This window comes from Equus quagga, chromosome 9 (assembly GCF_021613505.1).
Source record: "Equus quagga isolate Etosha38 chromosome 9, UCLA_HA_Equagga_1.0, whole genome shotgun sequence".
Classification (NCBI taxonomy): Eukaryota; Metazoa; Chordata; class Mammalia; order Perissodactyla; family Equidae; genus Equus; species Equus quagga.
Genome location: NC_060275.1, coordinates 40,546,291 through 40,568,290, shown reverse-complemented (window position 1 = coordinate 40,568,290; position 22,000 = coordinate 40,546,291). Strand labels below are relative to the sequence as shown.

The following is a 22,000-nucleotide window of genomic DNA, read 5'->3' as shown; positions in this document are numbered from 1 at the left end:
CAGTTAGTTTCCCTAACTTGTTTTCTAACTCCCTGTGTCCTATTCTTGGCCCTTGTTATGGACTGAATTGCATCCTCCCAAAATTCATATGTTGACGCCCCAAGCCCAGTGTGACTGTATTTTGAGATAGGGCTTTTAAGAAGGTAATTAAGGTTAGATGAGGCCATAAGGGTGGGCCTTAATCTCATAGGACTGGTGTCCTCATAAGAAGAGGCAGAGACACCAGGTCTCCCTCTTTCTACCGCCAACCCCTCTGCTCCTGCACACAGAGGAAAGGCCATTTGAGGACACATTGAGAAGGCAGCTGTCTGCAAGCCAGGAAGAGAGGCCTCACCAGAAACCAACCCTGCTGGCACCTTGAACTTGGACTTCCAGCCTCCAGAACTGTGAGAAAATGAATTTCTGTTTAAGCCACCCAGTCTATGTTATTCTGTTATGGCAGCCCAAGCTGACTAATATAGCCCTCCTTACCGGAACTGTCCGGCCAACAGGAACGTAGGGCTGAAAGATACCAGTGAGTTTCACACTAGTTTTGGGAACTGACACTTGAGAAGGAGCCTTCTCTGGTCAAATTTGCATGACTGCCTTGAGAAAGGATCTTCCTAAATCTTCCTAATTTCACCACATGACAGCTCTACTCCATAGCAGCCTACCAATTACAGGTATGGAGCACTTGGACGATGAGGAGGCAGGCTCATTATCTCCTCCTCTGTTTGATGCCAGGCTACCTTATATACGCGTTAAACGATAACAGATAACAATGTTGCAACACAGGAAGGGCAACTAGGAGGGATCAGAACAGATACAGCTAACAGAGAACCGATTTGCATAAGCTTTCCTGGTAGACCCTAACTAGCATCTATAAAGCTACAGACGTGAATGTCTTTGTGTTTTCAGAAATTTTAAATGTTTCTTATGCTCTGAGACTTTAAAGTTTCCTCGCCATAAAAAAAGGTGAAGCGTTCGCCAGAAAAATCTTTCTGAAGTGAGATTATTCTTTCTAGATCAAAAAGACTATCGTTTCCTGGAACTTGAGCTATCATTTGCCTAGACTGGTGGAAGGCTTGAGGGGCTTCTTGCTGTACAGGGGGGCCCCTTCCTTGGAAGGATTTTTACTTAGACCACTCGCTGCTGCTGGTGTAGTTTGCTGCTGCCGGACCCTGGAAAAATTGCAAACCTTGAATTTATTGAAGTGCATTAGAGTGGTGTTTAATTATTTCAGTTTTGCTTTGTCTGCTTTCTCTCTTTCCTAATTTTGAATATAAGAATGTCTGACTGACAGGTGAAGTTTGTTGGGCTTCTAGGAATTCTGAAGTGATTGCCTAGAATTAGGTACCTTCTTTACGTGACTAAGATTTCTGCTGAGGGAAAAGATGTCTGCCTTCTAAACACACACACACACACACACACACACATACATGTGACTAATTTAGGGCAGTTATCTGCTTTCTTGGGATCTGCTGGTAGTGCATTCCAAAAACCATAAAGTTATCACAGACTTTTGATAACGCCTTGTCCCTTTCAATATCCAGATAAAGAAATCCATGTTAAAATTCCCTCCACTTTGCACTCAGATCTATCATGGTGGCCTGGAGACTTCTCTGTTACATAATAGAGATGTGAATCTTTTAACAGAAAGCAAGAATATGATTGTTCAAAGAGATTCATAATCACAATAGAAATGGTTCCATCCAGAAGCATAAACATTAAGCCTAGGAAATGATTTGCTGAACATTCTCTCAGATCCACACGTTCAAAGCTACAGTTAGTGAAGTAACGGTACCAACCTGCTAAGAGTATTAAGTAACTTCTTGTCAGGAGCAGCAGATATTTCGTGTCCCTAAAGAAAATTGCAAAAAGACTATAGCAAAGGCAGATGAAACCGGACAAGTAATTCTCACGAGGAATTTAGCTTTTCCATGTCAGCAACCGCCCTGGTGATAGGTCTAGCCAAGCCCTCAGCTGAATCTTAGCCATGACTGAAAATCCTGGGCTGGGCTGTTTCTTGCTGATCCCTGTACGGAATGCATCACCTTTCAAATGAGAACTTTTGGTTTTCAGGTTTGTTTTCTTTAATATATTTCTTCTTCTTCTGCAGTGGTTCTTACGTGTCATCACTGTCTTGGTAGTCAAAGAAATCCACTTCATTTCCCTTAAATAATTATTGTATAAACATAGTTTGAATAAAAATTTCTTATGTGCCTTTAAGAAAATTTAGGTAAGTAACTTGAATAATGAATATTTTATCTCTGAATAAAAGATTTGCTAAACTAAGGCCAGACTATCACTTGAGAAATATAATGCCTAAGTCAACATAAAGCCAAAATAATCATATGAAGAAGAAAACAAACAACACCAAAAATCAACCAGAGATATTTTCCTCTGCCACATCAAACAGCAAGATTTTTAATAGACATCTGCCATATAAAAGTCTCTACAGAGTTTTCCACTGCACATCTGCATGCATTTGCTTTTCATTTTTGTGAAATAGAACACCCAGTTCCGGCAGGAGGTAGCCCCAGCTGTGAGCTAGGAACCAGAAGAAGCCCCACCAAAAACGCTTAAAAGACAAACCAACTAAAAAAATGGCCAAAGGATTTGAATAGATATTTAAAATATATATATATATATACAAGTGGCCAATAAGCATATGAAAAGATGCTCAACATCATTGGCCATTAGGCAAATGAAAATCATAATGACATAGCTTTTCACACCCACTAGGACGGCTGTAGTAAAAAAGACAGATAATAAGTGTTGTTGAGGATGTGGAGAAATTGGAGCCTTTATACACTGCTGGCGAAGATGCAAAATGCTGCAGCTGCTTTGGAAAACAACCTGACAGTTCTTCAAAAGATTAAGTATTTGTTTAACGTTAACTGAATTACCATATGACCCAGCAACTCCACTCTTAGGTATCTACCCAAGAGAAATGAAAACATATATCCACTCAAAAACTTGTACATGAATGCTCATAGCAGCATTATTCATAATAGCAAAAAGTGAAAACAAACTAAACGTCCATCGACTGATGGATAAAGAAAATGTGATATATCGAAACAACAGAATACTATTTAGCCATGCGAAGGAATGAAATACTGTTGCATGCTACAACATGGATGACCTTTGACACATTATGCTATATGAAAGAAGCCAGTCAAAAAAGATCATACATTGTATGATTCCATTCATATGAAATGTCCAGAATAAGCAAATCTAAGGAAACAGAAAGTAAATTAGAGGTTGCCTGAGGCTGGGGGGTGGGGTGGAGGTTGGGCCCTGACTACTAACATGTATAGGGTTTTTTTGGAGGAGTCATAAAAATATTCTAAAATTAATTATGGTGACGGCTGCACAACCCTGTGAATATATTAAAAATGATTGGATTATACACTTTAAATGGATGAATTGTAAGGCATGTAAATTATATCTCAATAAAGCTTTTCAATGTAAATCCACCATGGTTTTTCTTTTCCAGTTGCTGACACAGATAGATCAAGAGGAGGCAACAGACTCCAGGACTGGCCTAGGCTCTCTAGTTTACTCAAAGATGGATAAAACAGACACTGTCAGCAGAGATGTTAACACTATTAGAGTAGCACCTGCGACTCAGGCTGTGGGAACCCAGCTCTAGAAGGAACATATTGTATGGAATTAGCAGTACTGCCAAGTGAAGGGAAAGGAGATTAGATATAAGTAGAACTATTCTTATAAAAAGAAAAGCTATCTATTATCAAGTATCCACAGCCAGGCACTATGTTAAGTGTTGTACATACATTTTTCTAGCAGTCAGAATTGCCCTAATGAGGTGGGTATTATGTACATTTTATAAGTAAGCAGTCTGAAAATAGGTTAAGTAAATTATCCAAGGAGCCAGCTTATAAACGGTCAAGTTGGGATTTGAATCCACATCTGTCTGACTTTTAGGTCTTAATTACTATGTAATAGAATTGTTTAAGATACTTGCATTATAAGCATAACCTCTTATTATATGATATTCATATATATATATACACATATATACCTAGCTTTACTTTATGGTCCCTATCTACAAATGTCATTTTGGAGTGGACACTTGTGAAAACCTTAAGACAGGGAGATTACAGGAATTGCCATTGGCGGTAGTGGTACAGTTGCCATAGTAACCAATTCACCACTTTGGTCTGTGTTATGAGGCACACACTTCTGTCTCTATAATACACCAGTATTGACTGGGATACCTCACAGCATCAGTGAACCCCCGTTAATGCCGAGGAGATAGAAAGTGCTGAGGTCTTAGTGTGCATCTTAAAGCACGAAAGTTTTTCCTTCAAAGTTTCCCTCTCTGACCCACAGATTTTACATTCCCTCTTCTAAACCTTTCCATTTGCCCAGGATGCTCTAGTGTGGTTGGTTTTGAAAGGTGCTAAAAATCAGGGCCAGACAGTGATCTGAGGCTTTGTTCTAAGCCGGATTTACAAATATGACTATTGTCTTTTTGGTGAAAAATTGACTCTCCCAACCCAATAATTCTGCACTCAGTGCCAGTCTGTGAATCGTTGACTGTCTCGCCCCCATCCCCCCATACAAAATAGAGCTTTATTGGATAAAAAACCATCTCAGAAGTCACTGCACAGAAAATTTAAAGCTGGCACCCAACAATATGCACTTTGACTATGGAGACACACACGGACATGCACACACATCCATCTATCCAGATTTTTCAACAACGCTTCCACATTTTCAAGGACTCTTTCTTGTCTAATATTGGTGCTTTCTCTGTTCCTCCTCCTCTCCATATCACTGGCCACGCCTGTCTTCAGAGGCACCTGAAGGCACATAAGGCAGGGAAGTGAAACTGACTGTAATTCTTCAGTTCACTTCTCTGCAGCCTCCAGTGAGCCAGCCTCCATACGGTGACCCAGCTGAGCTCAGAGGAAGTTCAGAGTCCCTGCAAAGGTGCAATTTTCCAACCCGCTCGCAGGCGCACTGGGAGCAGAGAACCAGACATATGTACGGGAGAGGCTCTGGAGCAGTAGCAAACGAAGCCTCTAAGCTTGAGTTTATGAGATTAAACAGAAGAGAGACTCTCCTCTAGGAAAGGAAGGAAGCCTTTTATACCTAAAAAGGCCATCATTTTCCCTTTGAAGAATTAAATATAAAGTGTTGAGTGTGATCAGAAATTCTAATTTTCCCCCTTCCTTCCAATGCCCTTGTGTTCACCTTCGGGTCCCTTCAACTTCATTCTCATGTTCTTAAAAGGCTCTGACTATTTCTGTGCTATCAGTGAAATCACAGATCTGTTCAAGAGTTTTCTTAATAGGTGAAAATGTATTTAGGTAAATTTTGCTTAATGTATCTTTTAAAATTAAAAATAAATTAATTTTAAATAGCATTTTCTGTTTATGCAATTTTTTCATGATTTCAGCTGATCCTTACCAAAACCCCAGGAAGTAGAACTAGAATTATTAAGCCATTTTACTGATGTGGGACTCAGCTAACATGGAGCTAGGACACACAATTAAATTTATGATTTCAAACGCAGTAGGGTTTCCACTTATTTTCTCAGTTCAAGTGAAAAAAATGCTGATTTTTCCAGTGTGGCATTCAGACGTGTAGTGGATAATCCTTAGCAGGCCCTACAACTTCCTCTGAAATATGGACAATGCTTCCTGTATAATCTCTAGTCACACACACCTTCTTTCAGTTCCTAGAAGGTACCCTACTCTTCTCTGCCTAGTGTTTATGCATGCACTCTTCTCTCAGCTTGTGCCTTTAACAATAGCATACCCTGCCTTCCCCCAGACCCACTACTCAGGATATCTCATTTTCAAGGCTCACCCTAATCTTGTTCTGTGGAGAAAGTCTTCTTCAGCCACTCCAACAAGGTGACAGCACTCTGTGATACGGTCTCTCAGTACATGGCACTTTTCTAATCTATAGCAGGTATTACCAGGTTGATTAATTTGTGTAATAATTTACTCTTTTTCCTTATAGTGTAAACTACGTCACTCAGAAATGTGTCTCTTTTGTTCACCTCTGTATCTCAGAACTTAGCCCAGAGGTTGGTGCCATATATATATGTTCAATACAAATCTGGGAATATTCCACAGCAGAATTTCTTGTAAGTGGTAAAGTGTGATGCGTTACCCCAAGTTCCCACTGTGGGTGTGGCAGGGTCACCGTCATGGGTTCAGAAAAGCTGCCTGAGGTTGTGAAGTTCCCCTGGCTTCTCAGCTCTGCTGCCAGCTCCAATGATGCTGGGAATTAAGAGGATTTTGCAAAGAATGCAACAATATTTTCATCTCCTCGTGTTGGCATGACGGGTTGTCCCCTTTGAACTGTGACATTTCTGAAACTACTGCATTAACTATTACAAGAGCGAAGAGCTTTTTATAAAACATCCTGATTAACTCAGATTACAAATATATAATTATTGAACTGAATCAAATTACAGGAGTGAAGGTACCATGATTGACCTTTTCTTCTTGTAGAAACGCTATTCTTTTCTTTTGAGGATGACTTTTTTTTTCTTTTTAATGGGACTCTGTCTTTAACTTTGCAAATCATATAAGTTGGGTATGTAGTGATTTAAATACTTCTAACTTCGTACTTATTTGTCCAACAAATTTGAATACCTACTCTCCAAACTCTAGAACATCCTTGCCCATCCTCCTCTACTGCTAGTACTTTTCCTTTCTTTTTCAGATGATTTCTCTCTTAATAATTTCTTTAATTTCTCATATTTCCTTGCATTTTCCTTGCTGTTTGTTTTTCTTCTTTTTTCATGTCCCTATGATTTATTTTCTCTCTTTGCATCATAAATATTCACTATTTTCATGTCCCCACTACTGTAGGCTTTCCCTAGTACTTTTCTGCTTCTAATGATGTAAACAGTTCTAACCCTATTTTCATTAATATTACTTGTGAATATATAAACCCTTTTGATATTTACAGTAAAAAGGACATATTCACTGTATCATCTGTGTACAACTGAGAGTCCTTCCCATGGTTAGCTCACTCTCCTGCCCATATCATAATAGTGTGTGTGTGTGTTTTCTAAGAAGTCATCATTAGTAATTCATGCATCATGAATTATCCTGGAAGTTATTGGAAAGGACATGACAATGAATATATTTTCTGAAATTCTAAATGAATGACAGAAGGCATAAGCATTTATGGCACAACAACGGTTAAAATGATTTTCTTGAAACAAAATATGAACAGAATAAATGTCCAATTAGAGTAATCTTATTTTATGTTGTTAAAATATACAGGCATTTTTAGAATTCTGGCTTCTATCTGTTGTATTTATCACCTGTAAGTGTCACCAACATGAATAGCTTTCTACTGTCCTCACAGAAACAAAGCTGATACCACTCTAGCACTCTAGTGCACAGAAATCTAGGGAAAAAAGCCTCTTGGTTCAAATTCAAGCTTCAAGGCTTTGTTTTGGTTTGTTTTATTTTCACAACCATTTTTCCACGTTAAACTGAAAGTCCTTATTTTTATTGATTTATTTAAAATATATTGGCTCATTCTGCTTTCAGTAATTCAATATCATAGGAACAAATCTGAGCAAGCTTGTTATTTAACCCCTTAACCTAAAAACTAATAATTAAGTATAGTAGACTAGTAGGAAAGAATTTTGGTGTTCTAATGTACTTGGCTTACTCTTCTTCATTGGTTGGGTGGTTTGAAGAAGTATGAGCAAGCAGGACATTTCAATCACTTCTATGGTACAGTAAAAACAAAGACAGGGGAGGTGTCGACTAAAGTTTGCTTTCTGTAGAAGCATATCTACAATATACACTCATAATGGGAGTAGTCTTCAGATGAGGATGACCAGCTCCTAACTCAACACTATTCAGGTAATTGGACAAATTACATATCTCCTCTGAGCCTCAGTTTTCTAATATTTAAAAAGATTGAAAAAGTGTTGTAAGCATTAGAAAGAATGTAAGTAATATGTCAAGATGAAGGTAGGTGCTCAGTTAGTGATAGTCACTATTATTATGGGCAAACAATGGTTGTGTGTGTGTAATCATGTTTAAAATCACTTCCATTTGTATTTCACATTGGCTTTGTCAACTAAACTGAGCCAAAACCTAAGTGTTCACATCAACTTTAAAGACCAACACCAATTCATATGGAAGTCACAGTTTTGGATGGAGGTCAGGCACTGAGTTAAGCGTTTTCATTACAAATATTCAGAGCAGTCACTGAGGTCAGACTTATGTGTTTATCTCCCCCAAACCTGTAACACCACGAGTGCGCCTCCAGAGTTTACTCACTTAGGAGAAGTCAGGGAGGTTCTGCAGACACACTCAATCCAGCTGATTCACCCAGAAGTCAGGAGTCCTGACAACACATGCCCTTAGATCAGAGCAGCTGGAGATACAGGTTGGAATTGAGAAAAATAATTGCTCACCTGTTCATTTATACGCCTAGATTAGTTTGCTGGACATGTGTGCATCAATTTCAGAAAGCAGTGGGTTAAATGTATCTGACTACTCTGCTTTCCTACTGGAAATCATTAAAATACCACAGAAATGACATTTAACCTTCTTCTGAATAATGACCAATCTATCGTAGTTTGTTCTATATCTGGTATGCTTGAAAAAATGAGCAACTCATTCACCACTTTAATTAATCACTATTTACCCTCCTGGGACCCCTATTTAAATTCTTAAGTCTTATGGAAAGTTGAAATTCTAACTCAGCATGGTAGGATTATTTAGAGTAGAGTTATTTCCAAGCATAAGGAGAAAGACCAATAGGATTCTTTGCACTAGAATAAGGGCAAAATTTTGCATCCATTCTGTTCATTGCTGTATCCCAAGTGACTAGCATGGGGGTTGGCAAATTGTGACTCACAGAACAAATCCAGCTGGCCTCCTGTTTCTACACGGCCCCCAGACACAGAATAGTTTTTAGCTTTAACTGGCAGAAAAAAATCAAAAGAAGAATAATATTTCATGACGTGCAAATTACATGAAATTTTAGTGCTTATAAATGACTTTTTACCCTAACACAGCCATGTCCATTCATTTACATATCATCCCTGGCTGTTTTTGTGCTGCCAGGGCAGAGTGGAGTAGTTTCAGCAGAGATGGTGTGTGATCCCCAATGCCAAAAATAATTACTATTTGGCCTTTCACAGAAAGAAACATGCCAACCCCAGGCCTAGAACAATATGTCTCCTTAACTTCTTTTAAAGTCGGATATATTAATATGTAACTGTCACAAGTTTCTTTGCAAAGGGCAAGTCTTAAGCCTACATATAACTCTCAGGACAATCACCAGATTACACTGCAGCACAGACAGGCTCATAGCGAGAAGCAGAATACTGTGGATGAGAACACAGACTCAAGAGCCACACTGCCTGGGCTCAGACTTTGGCTCCGCCACTTACCACCTGTGCAACCAGAGGCAAAATGTTTAACTCCTCTGGTATCAGTTTTTCCATCTATAAAATGTGGCTAATGATGGTACCTATTCCTTAGAGCTGTTATGAGCATTAAATAAGCCATGTTTGTGAAATGCTTAGAACATCACCTGGTATGAAGTTAGCTGTTGTTGTTAGTGCTATGGAGTCAGATTCCGACTCCTAGTCACCCTTTGTAGAGTGGAGCAGAACCCTGTCGGGTCTTTTTGAGCCATCCTGTCACCTTCCGGTGCTATATCAGACACTGCTCTGCTGCTATTCACAGGGTTTTCATTGCCAATGTTTTTGGAAGTGGGTGACCAGGTCCTTCTTCCTAGTCTTAGTCTGGAAGCTCTGCTGAAACCTGTCTGCCGTGGGTGACCCTGCTGGTATTTGAAATACCAGTGGCACAGCTTTCAGCATCACAGCAACAGGCAGCCACCACAGTGTGATAACCGACAGACAGGTGATATGGTTCCCCAACCAGAAATGAACCCCGGCCCGGCAGGGAGAGCGTTGAATTTTAACCACTAGACCAGACCACTAGGGCTGGCTGAAATGAAGTAGCTGCTGTAAACAAAGCATTTTTGACTGTATTTTTAAGTTAAGAAAATTGAGATACTTAGTAATTAGCTAAGGTAATGAACGTCAACATGTTCATGAATATGGGAAAGGTATAAGCATGAATTAAATTTGAACACGTCCACTTTTGTCACTAAGTCCTCTAGGCCAATACGATGCATTAATATCTGCTCTAATTGCCTTTTGATTGTAGGATATAACTATTTGGCTCCCAAACCTATGATATAATTTTGTAATCAATGGTCCTGTTTCAGATCATAAACAAATCGTATTCTGAATGGTTGAGTAACTTCTGATACAAAATCTAGCTACCTAACAACTCCTAATCTGAGGGTATCGAATTGATACAATGGGAAGAAACAATTTAGAGAATGCATGGATACAAGATTAGTTTGCTTTGTTAAGGTGGTTATTCAGTGCTTAGAAAATATTGCCCTGCATTTAAAGAAACACTTTCTAAGCACCCAAGCCTGGACTCGAAACTGTGTATTCGGAAATCTAATAGCTTTTTAATCACTGCAAGTCATTTTAGCAAATAGATAATTAGTACGCCTGGTGTTTAGATAGATTTCTACATTAATTTATGTGAAATCTTTAAATAGGCTATGTTTTGTAGAAAATGAAATCTTTATAAGGTATTCTATCTTCTATAAAACATAGTATCTTGAAAACTACACTTCAATATAGGACTTTACACGGGACTGTAATAGTTGCTGGTTAAATGTTCTATAAAATGTAATTATTTTCATGAACACTTTTCTTTTACAGGAATTTTCCCAGAGAAGGTTCAACGGACTTTTGTTACATGCAGTAGTGACCTAGTTGAGGAGCGTATTGGTCAAGGGCAACACTGAGGCTTTCTTATTTTATAATCTTAATTCCTTCAACTTTCACTAAGCATTTATTTAACTGGTACATTGTATGGGGTACAATGAAAATGTAAAAGAGAAGTTAATTAATCCAGTCCAATTTGATTTATTTGGGACAATTACTAAATTATGCATTAAAAATTTTTAAATACAAATAAAATAGAAATTTTGTGGGTGACTTGAGCTAAACTTAGACTATAAGTCTTCTGATATTTCCTCTTTAATATACTAACTGTCGCGTGTCATGTCACTTTATTAAATTAAATTCTCATGCTTTAGAAACCTTTAATAATGACTTTTCCAGGAACTTTTTCAAGAACTTATTTCTTAAGTTTTATATGTCTTGCAATAAAGCAAAAAGAAAATAACTAAGAAAGAAGACTTCAAAATATTTTAATTTTTGTCCACTTAAGTCCTGTTGTCTTAAATTAGTTATGTATACATTTGAATAAAAGATGTCTCTTGTTTTCTATTTATTATTCTTAAAGCTTAATTTACTAAAATAAAATATAAATCTGAGGATAAATGGCATCCTAAGAAAAATGAAATTAAACATTAGAGCAAAAATTAAAAATTGATTTGCGTATATATAAAGTCTTTGTGCTTGAGTTGCTTTATTTTTCTAGACAATAAAAATTCAAAATTACTTAATAATCTTTAAAAACATTTAAATTTTATTATATTAATGGCCCTACTCTCTACAGATAACATATATTCTTAGACAAGCAAATTCTCCTTGAAGTTATTTTGTTTACTTATATTTTGTTTTTATTCCAACGGATGGGTCAATTTTAGTTTTCAAACTCCCTCTCTGAATTTGAGGAACTTTTTTATATTTAGACTTTAAAAATTACAGGTGGATAAAAAGTAATAAATACAATGTCCTTCCATTCAACTCTCTTCAATAAAAGTGATGCAATTGCAAAAACAGCTGTTGAACACATTTCTCTCTCTGTCAAACTATGTGTAAGGCTGAGAGAACATTTTTATATTATGCTGATGCTATAATAAATGGGCTGATATAATACTGTTGGCTGCAACTTACAGTATTTTTGTCTACATTAAATTTAAGATCTTGATGGTTATTCTTGCATTCTTTCTGTAAATTAAAATTAGAATAATCTAATTAGTCCCTAAAAAAATGCTATGGTTACCAATAATGGAACAAAATCTAAATTATATTACTTTGAGATGAACAAAAGGTTCACATGAACTGTTTTCTTTTCTGGATCTTCCGCTTTTAAAGGCAAATATGGTTTTCTTCCTACCACACAAGTATCAGATTCTTGCAGCATCCATGACACTTGTAAGCATCCAGTGGTCAGACACCACTACATATCCCTCAAATGATATGACCCAGTGAAGCTGGAAGGTGTCATCACAGAGCCAGGCAGCCTGGTATCTCAGCCATCCACCAGGACAGAGCCAGCAGGGCCCAGCTGGTGTGCTGAGTCCAGACTAAGGTGAGAAATGGATTTTGCATTTTGAAAGTCAACTCTTCTAACACTGAGCCCTAGGATATACTTATCAGATAAAACTGCATTGAGGGCTTCAGGAATATTTATTAGATCAAATTTATGATGCTCATTTTCCAAAATTATTCCTAGAACAAGTTAAATCTTAATTTTATTATCCTTCTGGGTTTCTGAATTTATACTAGATTGTATATATTTTTAGAAATATGAATAAATGTTTGTTCAGAACTATAACTGTGTTGTCTGACTCTTGAATATGTATGATATATGCTAAACTAAGTATATGTGTAGGACTTTTAAAAGTTATGAAAGTTAAAATAATAATACTAATCACCAAGGCCCATTAGTGTGGTGACGTTGGCCCATCACACCAAGCTTACCATTTTGATCTTTAGACAAGCGAGAAACTCTTACAGAATAAGAATACATTCCGCGTTCTTGTTCTCACTTGGACTCCCGTGTTCGCTCTTCAAGCACACGGGGGTTGGGATTCTTGCTTGTGCTATTGTCCTACTGTCATCTTTTGACACCACAATTCATTAACTAAGCAGATGTGAGAAAAATCAACTTAGAAGATTTCTCAGTTCAGGATTTCCCATGCCTCCTGTGGGCCTCACCTGAACACCAATGCTGCCCAAACAATTGTAGAAAATATCTTCCATTTCTTAAGACTTTAGTTGCCTAGATTTGGTAGAAACATCATGACGAAAAAAGAAACATTTAATTCCATAAGGCTGCACAAAGTGGATCCCATCCTTTAGACATCCTTCTAAATAGGAAAATGCCATGGCGGATTTTTAAACGGTGTACTTTCTAATGTAACGCTTTGGATTACATTAGACTGGGGTAGCCTGACATCTGGACTCATGATGTTTTATCATGAGAAACTGAAAAGATACTGCTTCTCTTTTCTAAAAAGAGGAAGAAACCCTCTGCTAGGTCTCGTTAAAAAGGGTTTTTAAAATTGGAGCCAATAAAACACCATTGTCAATTCCCACAGTTTTTTTTTTAATCTCAGCAGCATTTTACAAAAGACATCATTTCTCTCTCCTCTTTGACATGAAATCCTATTTGCAACACACACACAGATTCTAAATAGCAACAACCACAACTTCCCAACTTCTCTGTGACTTCGGAGTAGGCACAGAGACCAACTGGAGCTAGGTGGCTCCTCTCTTTCCAATTTTCGACGGCGTTCCACTTTGAGACAGGAGCTACTAGGCATGATTCCCTCTGACACCCTGAAACCTCTTGCTTTGCTCTCCTTTAAAAGTGAAAAGGAAAGGCTTTCCACAAGATGGAAAAGTTTGCCTGAGTATGAGATGCCGGAATTTCCAATAGCGACCCTAATGCACAAAGCATTTCCGAGCTCTAACCGCCAAAGGGAGTAAGTAGATCCCAGTCTCTAACAACAAAAAAACCAACTGGATGGTTTGACAGAAAGAATGAAAGCTCTCCTCTCCGAGCATCGCCTGGGCGCTTGTGCTGGCCCAGGGCAGGAACGATGTGGAGTGGGGTGGGCTCTGCTCGTGGCAGAATCCTTTTCCTTGAGCAAGCTCATGTTGAGAGCTGGAAGGAGCACTGGATAGAGAGGGTTCCAAAGCTGCTCTAACAGCCCGGGCCTTTGGCCCCACCTGCCTGTCAATTTCAGTTCACAAGTCCCACATTTCTTGCTCTGGGGATATTGAGAACGTGGGCTTTCTCGCGCTCAGGGATGCTGTTAGGCCAGTTCCCTGTTGACCTTTCAGGGACTCTGAAATCAACTTTCCCCACACAGTCTGAATTGTTTGTTTGTGTTTGTTTTCAGCCTGCCGAGCCTTCAGCCCAGCCCGCCCCTCTCCCCCCTCTCTCTGCCCCCTCCCTCCGGCCTCTCCGGCTCCCCCCCACCCCCGCCCTCCTCTTTGTTGTCTCCTACCTGCTGGCCAGGCTCTGCCTGCAGTGCTGCCTGAAGGGCATCAGGTGGTAGTTCATGGCGTCCAGCAGCAGCTTCTGGCAAACTGGGTCGGTACGCATGAAATCCACTGACTGGACCCGCTCCACCAGCTCCGGGGCCGGGATGAGCGCGAAGCGGAGGCGCTTCATGAGGTCGGGCGCGTACTGCATGCGGGTTTCGCGGTCGTGCTCCAGCCACAGCACGGACATCTGGAAGAGCGCCAGTTCCGACTCCACCGGGGGCGGCAGCGAGTCCAGCAGGGCGCGCATCTCCTCGAAGTTGAGCAGCAGCACATCCTCCACCAGGTACTTGTTGGCCAGCTTCTTGGTCTCCTCCAGGCCGTGCAGCGCGGCGATCTTGCACACCTGCTTGTAGTTCTGCACCGAGATCTGGTCGTTGAGGAACTGCACGCAGAGCTTGGTGACCTGGGGGATGTGCAAGATCTTGCTGACCGACAGCACCTCCTCCACTGTGTCCAGGGAGAGGGTCACGTTGGCCGTGTAGAGGTACTCGAGCACCAGGCGCAGCCCGATGGACGAGCAGCCCTGCAGCACCAGGTTGTTGATGGCCCGGGGACTGGTCAGCAGCTTGTCGTCGGGGGAGGAGGAAGGAGTCCCGGGCTCCTCCTGCGGCGGCGGCTGCTGCTGCTGTGGCGGCTGCTGCTGCGGCGGCTGCTGCTGCTGGTCCTTGGGGGCCCCCAGGCCGTCCTGGCCGCCGACCCCTCCCCCGAGAGGGGGGTGGCTGGAGAAGAGCGATCGGAAGTACTGCGAGCAGGAGGCCAGCACGGCCTTGTGGCAGTGGAACTGCTGGCCCTGCGCAGTCAGGGTCACGTCGCAAAACAGCTGCTTCCTCCACAGCAGGTTGAGGCCATGCAGCAGGTTGTCGCTGTGGCTGGGGTCGAAGGTGGAGGTCCTGTCCCCGGATCTGGACATGGCGAGCTGACTCGGCGCACCTGGCTTTAAACCCTCCTCCAACCTGGCAGACGGGGTGGGGGATGGGAGGGAGGGGAGAAGGGTAGTGGAGGGAGTGGGGTGTGGTCGGGGTGGGGAAGGGTGTGGAGGGGAGGGGAGGGCGAAGAACAACAATCAGTGCTCAGCTTGGCTCCTGCCCGGCGCGCCTCCGGACCCCGACCCTAGGAGGAAGGTCTGAAGGCGCTGGATCCCTGAGCGCCACCAGAAGGGCCCTGTCTGGGGTCCGGGCGCCCGTTCGGTTCCCTGCTACTCCTCTCGCCACCGCCCACACACTTCGTCCCTCACTTTCCTAAAACCACCCCGGATCGGCTCTTGGCAGCGACAGCGGTGGCAGCAGCGACGGCAAAGTGGCGGCTGAGGCCGAGACACCTCGTGGGCTTGTGTCCATGCCGGGCCGGATGAAGGGAAAGGCCGGGGAGTGGGTAGCCGGGGGTGCACCGAGAGCGCAGAGGCGACCGACGGCGGAGGTTCCAGGTCAACTTGTGCCCGAAGCTTTGCTTTTCGCAGTTGGTCCAGTTTTGGGGGGTAGGAAAGGGGGCCCCACAAGGGTGCGGGCGGGCGATTCTTAGCCCTCCAAAAGCTGGGAACCCCTTCAATTAATCCGTGCTGCCCCCAGAAACTCCTAGGCTAATGTCTGAGGGAGCAGATAAAGCCCTTTCTTCTCCCGGGAAAGTGCAGCGGAGCGCGGTGAGGACCAGCTCAGTGGACTCGGCAGAGGCGGGAGCTGTCCTTATCAATTCTAGCTCATTTCCCTCACCCCGGCCCTGCCTGCTTCCTTGCTTCGCAAACTGTTGGCTTCCCCGTCACCACTCAGTTTTGCTAATTTTCCAGAGATGCCTTTAAACCTGGCAGGAGAGTCCCTCCGGCCCCCCCACCCCCGGGCCCCCTCTCCTCCGCCCCCCCGCATTTCAAAGCGAGGAAGTTCGGACGTTTGTCTCCCCTTCCCTCGCGGGGCGGCCCCGAGGAAGATGGGCAGGGAGGAAGTGGGGCTACTGGGGTGGATTTAGAGCAAGAGCTGGGAGGCCCGGAGGGATTCGTGTGCACGGTTCTCCCTCTTGGGCACCAGGCGCAGTGGCTTTAACTCCAGTAACTATAAGAAGTTCAAGTTAACAGGCAGGTGTTGGGGGAGGGGGTGGGGGCTGTCCAATGGATGGGGGGGGGGGATGCACAGTTCGGTATGGGGTCTCTGCATCCCACCCAGAATGGTCGCCCGCAGCCGTAGCTTCCTTCCGAGCCCCTCCGTACAGCCCCCAGCGGCCCCCCCCCTCGGGCACCCCCACTCTCCCGGCCCTGGAACTACTTCTGTAAAAAGTCTGAGCCGCCCGCATCCAGGCGGTGGAGGGCAGGATGGGGGAGGCGAGGCGAGATCGACACGCTAGGTCCTTAACCTGTAATTGCACCTTCTAGGGCTGAGCAGAAAGGGACCCTCTGCCCACATCCCGCCCGCGCGCCCACCAGCCCCGGAGGGCCGCCGCCGCCGCCCGGCTCAGAGGGATCCCGCCGGACCTGCCCCTTCCGCTGCGGCTCACTCTGCCCTGCCTGGCGCCAGTCCTGGATCGCCGGCTTCCTATTTATGCCGGACTGGGCTCCTCTCGACTCACTTTGCCATCCCGTTCCAGGTGGACCCTAACCTCCCTCGAGCTCCCTCCCCCGGCAGCACGCCCCCCCCGCCCCCCCACCACCAGTCGCCACAGCTCTGGCTTTCCTGAAACATCTCCCAGAGTCTCTCCCTTTAAGTGGAGCCGGTCATACCTCTCTCTCGCTCTCCCCGGTTCGTTGTCTCGCCCCCCCCACCCCCATCTTTTCCTGTTCCCTTCCTTCTTGCTCTCCTTCTTTGCCTTTCCCCCTCATCTGCTTATTTCTTGCAATAGGAGTTTTATTCTTTATGAGCGTTTGCCACACAACTACCCCCCCCCACCCCTCTGAAAGACTCCCTACCCGTCCCTTCCCCCGCCAACAACCCAAAAGACAGAACAAAATACACACAAGGCAGACACAAGGCCAGAAACTTACCTGCTTTCAACCAGCTGCAAAGTCAAGGCTCACTTAAGCTCCCCCCCCAAAAATCAATTGTCCTTCCTTTTTAAAGGTTTGCTCTCTCCTTGGGAGGGGGAAACACCTTCTGGTTCCCAACTCCAGGCAGTCACTCTTTACAATTTATTTTGTCGTACATCATTTGATCACCATGAATTAGCAACAGCAAGAAAATGTAGGAGAGGGAGAAAAGAGAGAAAGAGAGAGGGAGAGAGAGGGAGAGAGAGGGAGAGAGAGAGAGGGAGCAGAGCTTTCTGCAAGAGAAGAAGAAGAAAAAATGTACGTGTGACAAATTATGCTACCAAGAAACAACACATCATTATCCTTGGGCCTGGGGCTCAGTGAGTCGTAACGAGAGTAATAGGAAATCCACGGTTGGGGAGAGAAACGGTCGTGCTTGGCCAGTAGAGAGAGACCATACAGGGGGATGGATGCTGGAGAGACTCGCAAAATTATGGCTCAAGGCTATTGTAAAAATTGTCGAGCGTAAATGACTGCGATTTCAAACATCTTTGGAAGAAAGAAGGGGAAAAAGCGAGCCCCCCCTCCCTCCCTCTCCCTCTCTCTCCCTCTCTCTTCTCTCTCTCTATAAAGAACCGTCAAGTTTTAGTGCGCATTGCTAATTAGTCAATTTCTCTCTGCCTTCACAGGCTGGCGACTTCGCTGCTGAGCTGAAACTGCTAATTTCTGTGACCAGCTTTTTTCTTAGCTGTGATCTGGATGAATGAGTAGCTGTCTCACAGAGATGACAAAAATAAACTCTAATCCCCCCCAAAATTTCCACTACATCTTTCTCATGCATAGATTTATGATCTTCAAGTGCTCTGTGCAATATGCAAACTTTTTTTTGTGTCTGTATATATGCTGTTGTTTCCAGATTTCACTACATTGGTATGCTGCTTTTCCCTTCCACCCCCCTCCCCCCCACACTATGAAATGCAGAAACCGTCTGATTTCCAAGTGTGCCAAGATGCCACTTTCTACTGTCTTGGTATTTGGGGTTTGAGTCTGACTTGGAAGACACTAGCCCTTGCCTAAGAGGTGAGTGGCTGAGTGTACAGACCAGGGGTGGGGGCATTAAAGCTGGTAGAGAGAACAGAGGACAGCCCTTCGCTTTACATTTGTTTCTCTGCACTATTCAAGCTTTATGATCTTGTTGGAAAACATATTTTCTCTATCACTTTGTCTGGTTAAACAGTCATCTCTGAACTTCTCTGTTAGCTCTTCAACCAGATAAAGGTTCAGAAGTCACTTTTTTTTAATTGGAAGATTAATATGGTCAGATTTGTCTTTCAGTTAGGAGTCTTTGATTTGCAGGATCTAGAATCAAAGGGTAGGAATCCCAGCTGCCATTTCACAAGGGTAACTCTTTACCTTTGGAGCTCATCTGATACATAAGGACGACCACGTACAGCTCACGTTTTTGACCCTGCTTAGCATGCAAAACGAACCCCGGCATGATTCTGGAATTTTCGCTGTACCAGAGATTCATGTGCATTTGGGTAGAGGACATGTTCTCCAGACCTATCTCATGATGTATTACACCCTTACATTTATAGCCCTGCATTTTGGTTGTCAATGGGGGTTGGAGGTGTCCAAGAAAGAACGAAAAAAAGAAGCAGAATAAGGAAGGTATGCCCTTGAATAAAAAGAATATGAAAGAAAGCTAGACCTGAGTTAAATTGAATTTTGTGTGCTATTAAATATACGAATGATTCATTCTAATTTATATGTGCTCTAATTAGTAAACTTATTAAAATACACATCAGGGCACCACTGAAAGGCTGTCTTTTTACCTTCCCCTTTGATTGGTGAGAGATGGAGAGACACCTGCTTAAGGGAGAGGGGAAAACTGAAAATTTGTTGGTTCAGAAATAGGGAATTCCCCATTTAGAATAATAAACATTAACATGCCTATAGGATATTTACTCTTAAATAAATGAAGAAGGATCGAAATGAAGCGTTTATGCCTCACAGAGGCCCTTCTCTATCAAGGTCCTAGATGATCTGGGAGAAGGGCTCCTTTAGCCAGATCTTGCTGAGATGCTGCATTCTCACATTCATATTTACAATAAAAAAGCCCACATACATGGTAAAATAATAGAGAAGGATTGTTGTTGTTGTTGTTTAGAGCAGAGGAAAGAAAGAAAACATATTATCCAAATCTTCTGGGCTATTTGTTTTGATTTTTTTGTTTTTTTTGAATTTCCCTCATTTACATCTTGAACAGGAAGATTGTGTGACTGTAATATAGCTCTTTGGGGGGGGTTCTGTTTCATTAGTAATTAAAGATATCAAATATGTGGAGTGTCTCCAAACTCTCATATATGCAAAGTACAATTTGTGTAGGACGCATCGGATGTCAATCTTTTACCAGCTTCCCATGAAGTATTTGGAACTGAATCCAAAGGTGAATAAGAGTAATTGATCACTTACGTTATTATCATCTTTCCATTTTATCGTAAAGGAATTAAGATGTGTTTTGCAGACTTCAAAATATCTTAGTTTTGAATTTCTATTTTTTTTTTTTTGCTGATAGACTATACTGATGACTAATGATGATTACTAGGATCTTTGTTGCTTTCAAACAATATGAAAGCCACTTTTCAAAAATTTTAACTACTTATAATTTTTACATTTACTTAACAACTAAGGTGGACGGTGAAGGGGGAATTGGGGGCTTGTAGTTCTAAAACAGTTGCTGAAGTGGCTAGGCTGTTTTTTTCTGGGTTCACAGTTAAACTATTTGAGAATGTTCACAATTTCAGAGAAAGATTGCAATTATGGCTGTTTTGTAGGCAGGTAAAAAAAGAATATTGATAATAAAAAAATTCCTTCATAATCTGTGTGTAAACTAGCACATAGATCATGTAAATCTCACACCTCCAATATCTTGCACTGGCTTTGACTGAAATTATTGCAGAACTCACAAATGATATGACACTATTTACAATAAATCCCGTTATGAAAGATTCAATTTGCAGCAATCAGATGCTAGCTACTAAGCGATTGTAAGTATTTGAATTTTATCCTACTTCACTGTTCAACGTACAGAAATTGCATCTGTGTGTTTGATCTGTCCTGCTGAGCACTCTCAGCAGCTTGCATCTCTGCCACTATTGTTTTTAAAATGGCAGGAAGGACGGGACTCGTCAAGAGCACTCAGCAGGATGGATTTCACATGGCATAAGAGAAGCCAGAATGGTTTTATAAAAAAAATTAAATATGATCGTGTAGTCATCTAATTCAAGCAGTCTTCATACTTCGACAGAATTATCAAAATTATTCATCAGTGAATCTGCATTTAGACTAGGTACAATGGAAAGATTCTGAACCGGCTGCCACGGAGCCGTCTACCAGAGCTGCCACCAGCTCTGAGCAGCCTGGTCAGCCTTCAAGGTGGCAGGGACCCAGGTGGAGCAGTGGCTGCTGTTGGTCAGGACCAGGTATCTCACTGGACTGGATGAACTTAAGATTATCTTCAGAGCAGTTCCGGAAGTGTTTTGCTGCCTAACATGAAGGGGCAGCCACATTGAAACTTTATTTTCCTCATTCTTGATTTTTCTGCTTAAGATTTACAAGTTATCACCAAATTGTATAAACATCAGAGCCTGGCCTCCCCTGTGTTTCTTTTGGCTAATAAATACTACTTCCTGCGGCCTGACCTTTAAGACTGCTGCCATGGTGAAATGGGTAGATGAAGGGAGAAATTATTCTGTTTTACAATAAAATTGAATAAACAAGGACCCCCATAGCTCCCCAAAGCCAGGGAGTGGCAAAGCCTAGACTAAACTCATAGATTTCTAGTGTTTTAAAAAAAATCTTGGGTAGGCGTGGCCAGGAATATCACAATACCGTCACCATCAGGAAGCTTATCGAAGAACAAAAAGTCTGAAATAACAATAAAAGATAAGAAATGGTACTATTGACTGGCATTTAGTCAAAAGCCAGTGGTTTACTACTGCCTAAGTCAAGCCCAACTCCATGGCCAGCGTTCAGGGTTGCCAGGATCCCGCACTACCTCTTCTGCAAAGCCTGTTGTTAGATGTTTTTTTGGGCACATCCTACTTTTGTACCATGGTGCCTATGCTTAGGTTGTATCTTTATGAGAGGCCTTGGTTTTCTACATATAGAAATCCCACCTAATTCTCAAGATTAAACTCAGATTTCTTTTCTCTATGAACCTTTTCCTGGCAACCTCCAGCAGAATAATAGTAGCTAATACTTATTAAACTCATTGCTTTGTGGTGGACACTAGTCTAAATCCTTTAGATGTTTTGTTTACTTAATCCTCTTGCTAATCCTATGAGGGAATATGGCATATTGTAAAATGGCACCAACTCTCCATCCTTGTCGCATAGACATCCCATTATGATGTAACTTTGCTGCTCTTCCCATCAAGACTGGAGTTTATTTCCCTACTCCTTGAATGTGAGCTGGACTTGTGACTTGCTTTGATCAATAGAAAATTCCAAAAGTGACTTTATGCCAGCTCCAAGTCCAAGCCTCAAGAGGCCTGGTCTGCTTCAACTCTCTGTCTTTGAACCCTGTCACGTGAAAAAGCCCAGCTTAGCCTGGCGGCAGATGAGATACCACATGGACCAGCCATCCTCCAATTGACCTGACAACTGAACTCAGATGCATGAATGAGCCCTGCCAAGACAGAGAACCAACGTAGCCCAAATTATTGACCCACAGAACTCTGAGCTAAATAAATGGCTGCTATTTTA

At 42.3% G+C, this 22,000-nt stretch overlaps 2 protein-coding genes across 2 annotated transcripts in view; one reads left to right on the top strand and one right to left on the bottom strand.

Annotated features, from left to right (window-relative positions):
• Positions 1 to 17,901, bottom strand: part of KLHL14 (kelch like family member 14) — a 96,409-nt gene extending 78,508 nt beyond the window's left edge. Inside the window, exons 1-2 of the mRNA XM_046671011.1 lie at positions 17,250 to 17,901; positions 14,248 to 15,240 (exon numbers count right to left, since the gene is read on the bottom strand). Coding sequence (XP_046526967.1) covers positions 14,248 to 15,197 — 950 coding nt within the window. The 5' untranslated portion in view covers positions 15,198 to 15,240; positions 17,250 to 17,901. The remainder of the gene's footprint in view (positions 1 to 14,247; positions 15,241 to 17,249) is intronic.
• On the top strand, positions 15,289 to 18,939 carry LOC124244450 (mediator of RNA polymerase II transcription subunit 14-like). Its single transcript, XM_046671012.1, has 3 exons — positions 15,289 to 15,761; positions 16,644 to 16,855; positions 17,921 to 18,939. The coding sequence occupies exons 1-3, from the start codon at positions 15,623 to 15,625 to the stop codon at positions 17,996 to 17,998; spliced, it is 429 nt and encodes a 142-aa protein (XP_046526968.1). The 5' UTR covers positions 15,289 to 15,622; the 3' UTR covers positions 17,999 to 18,939.
• The last annotated feature ends 3,061 nt before the right edge of the window (positions 18,940 to 22,000 follow it).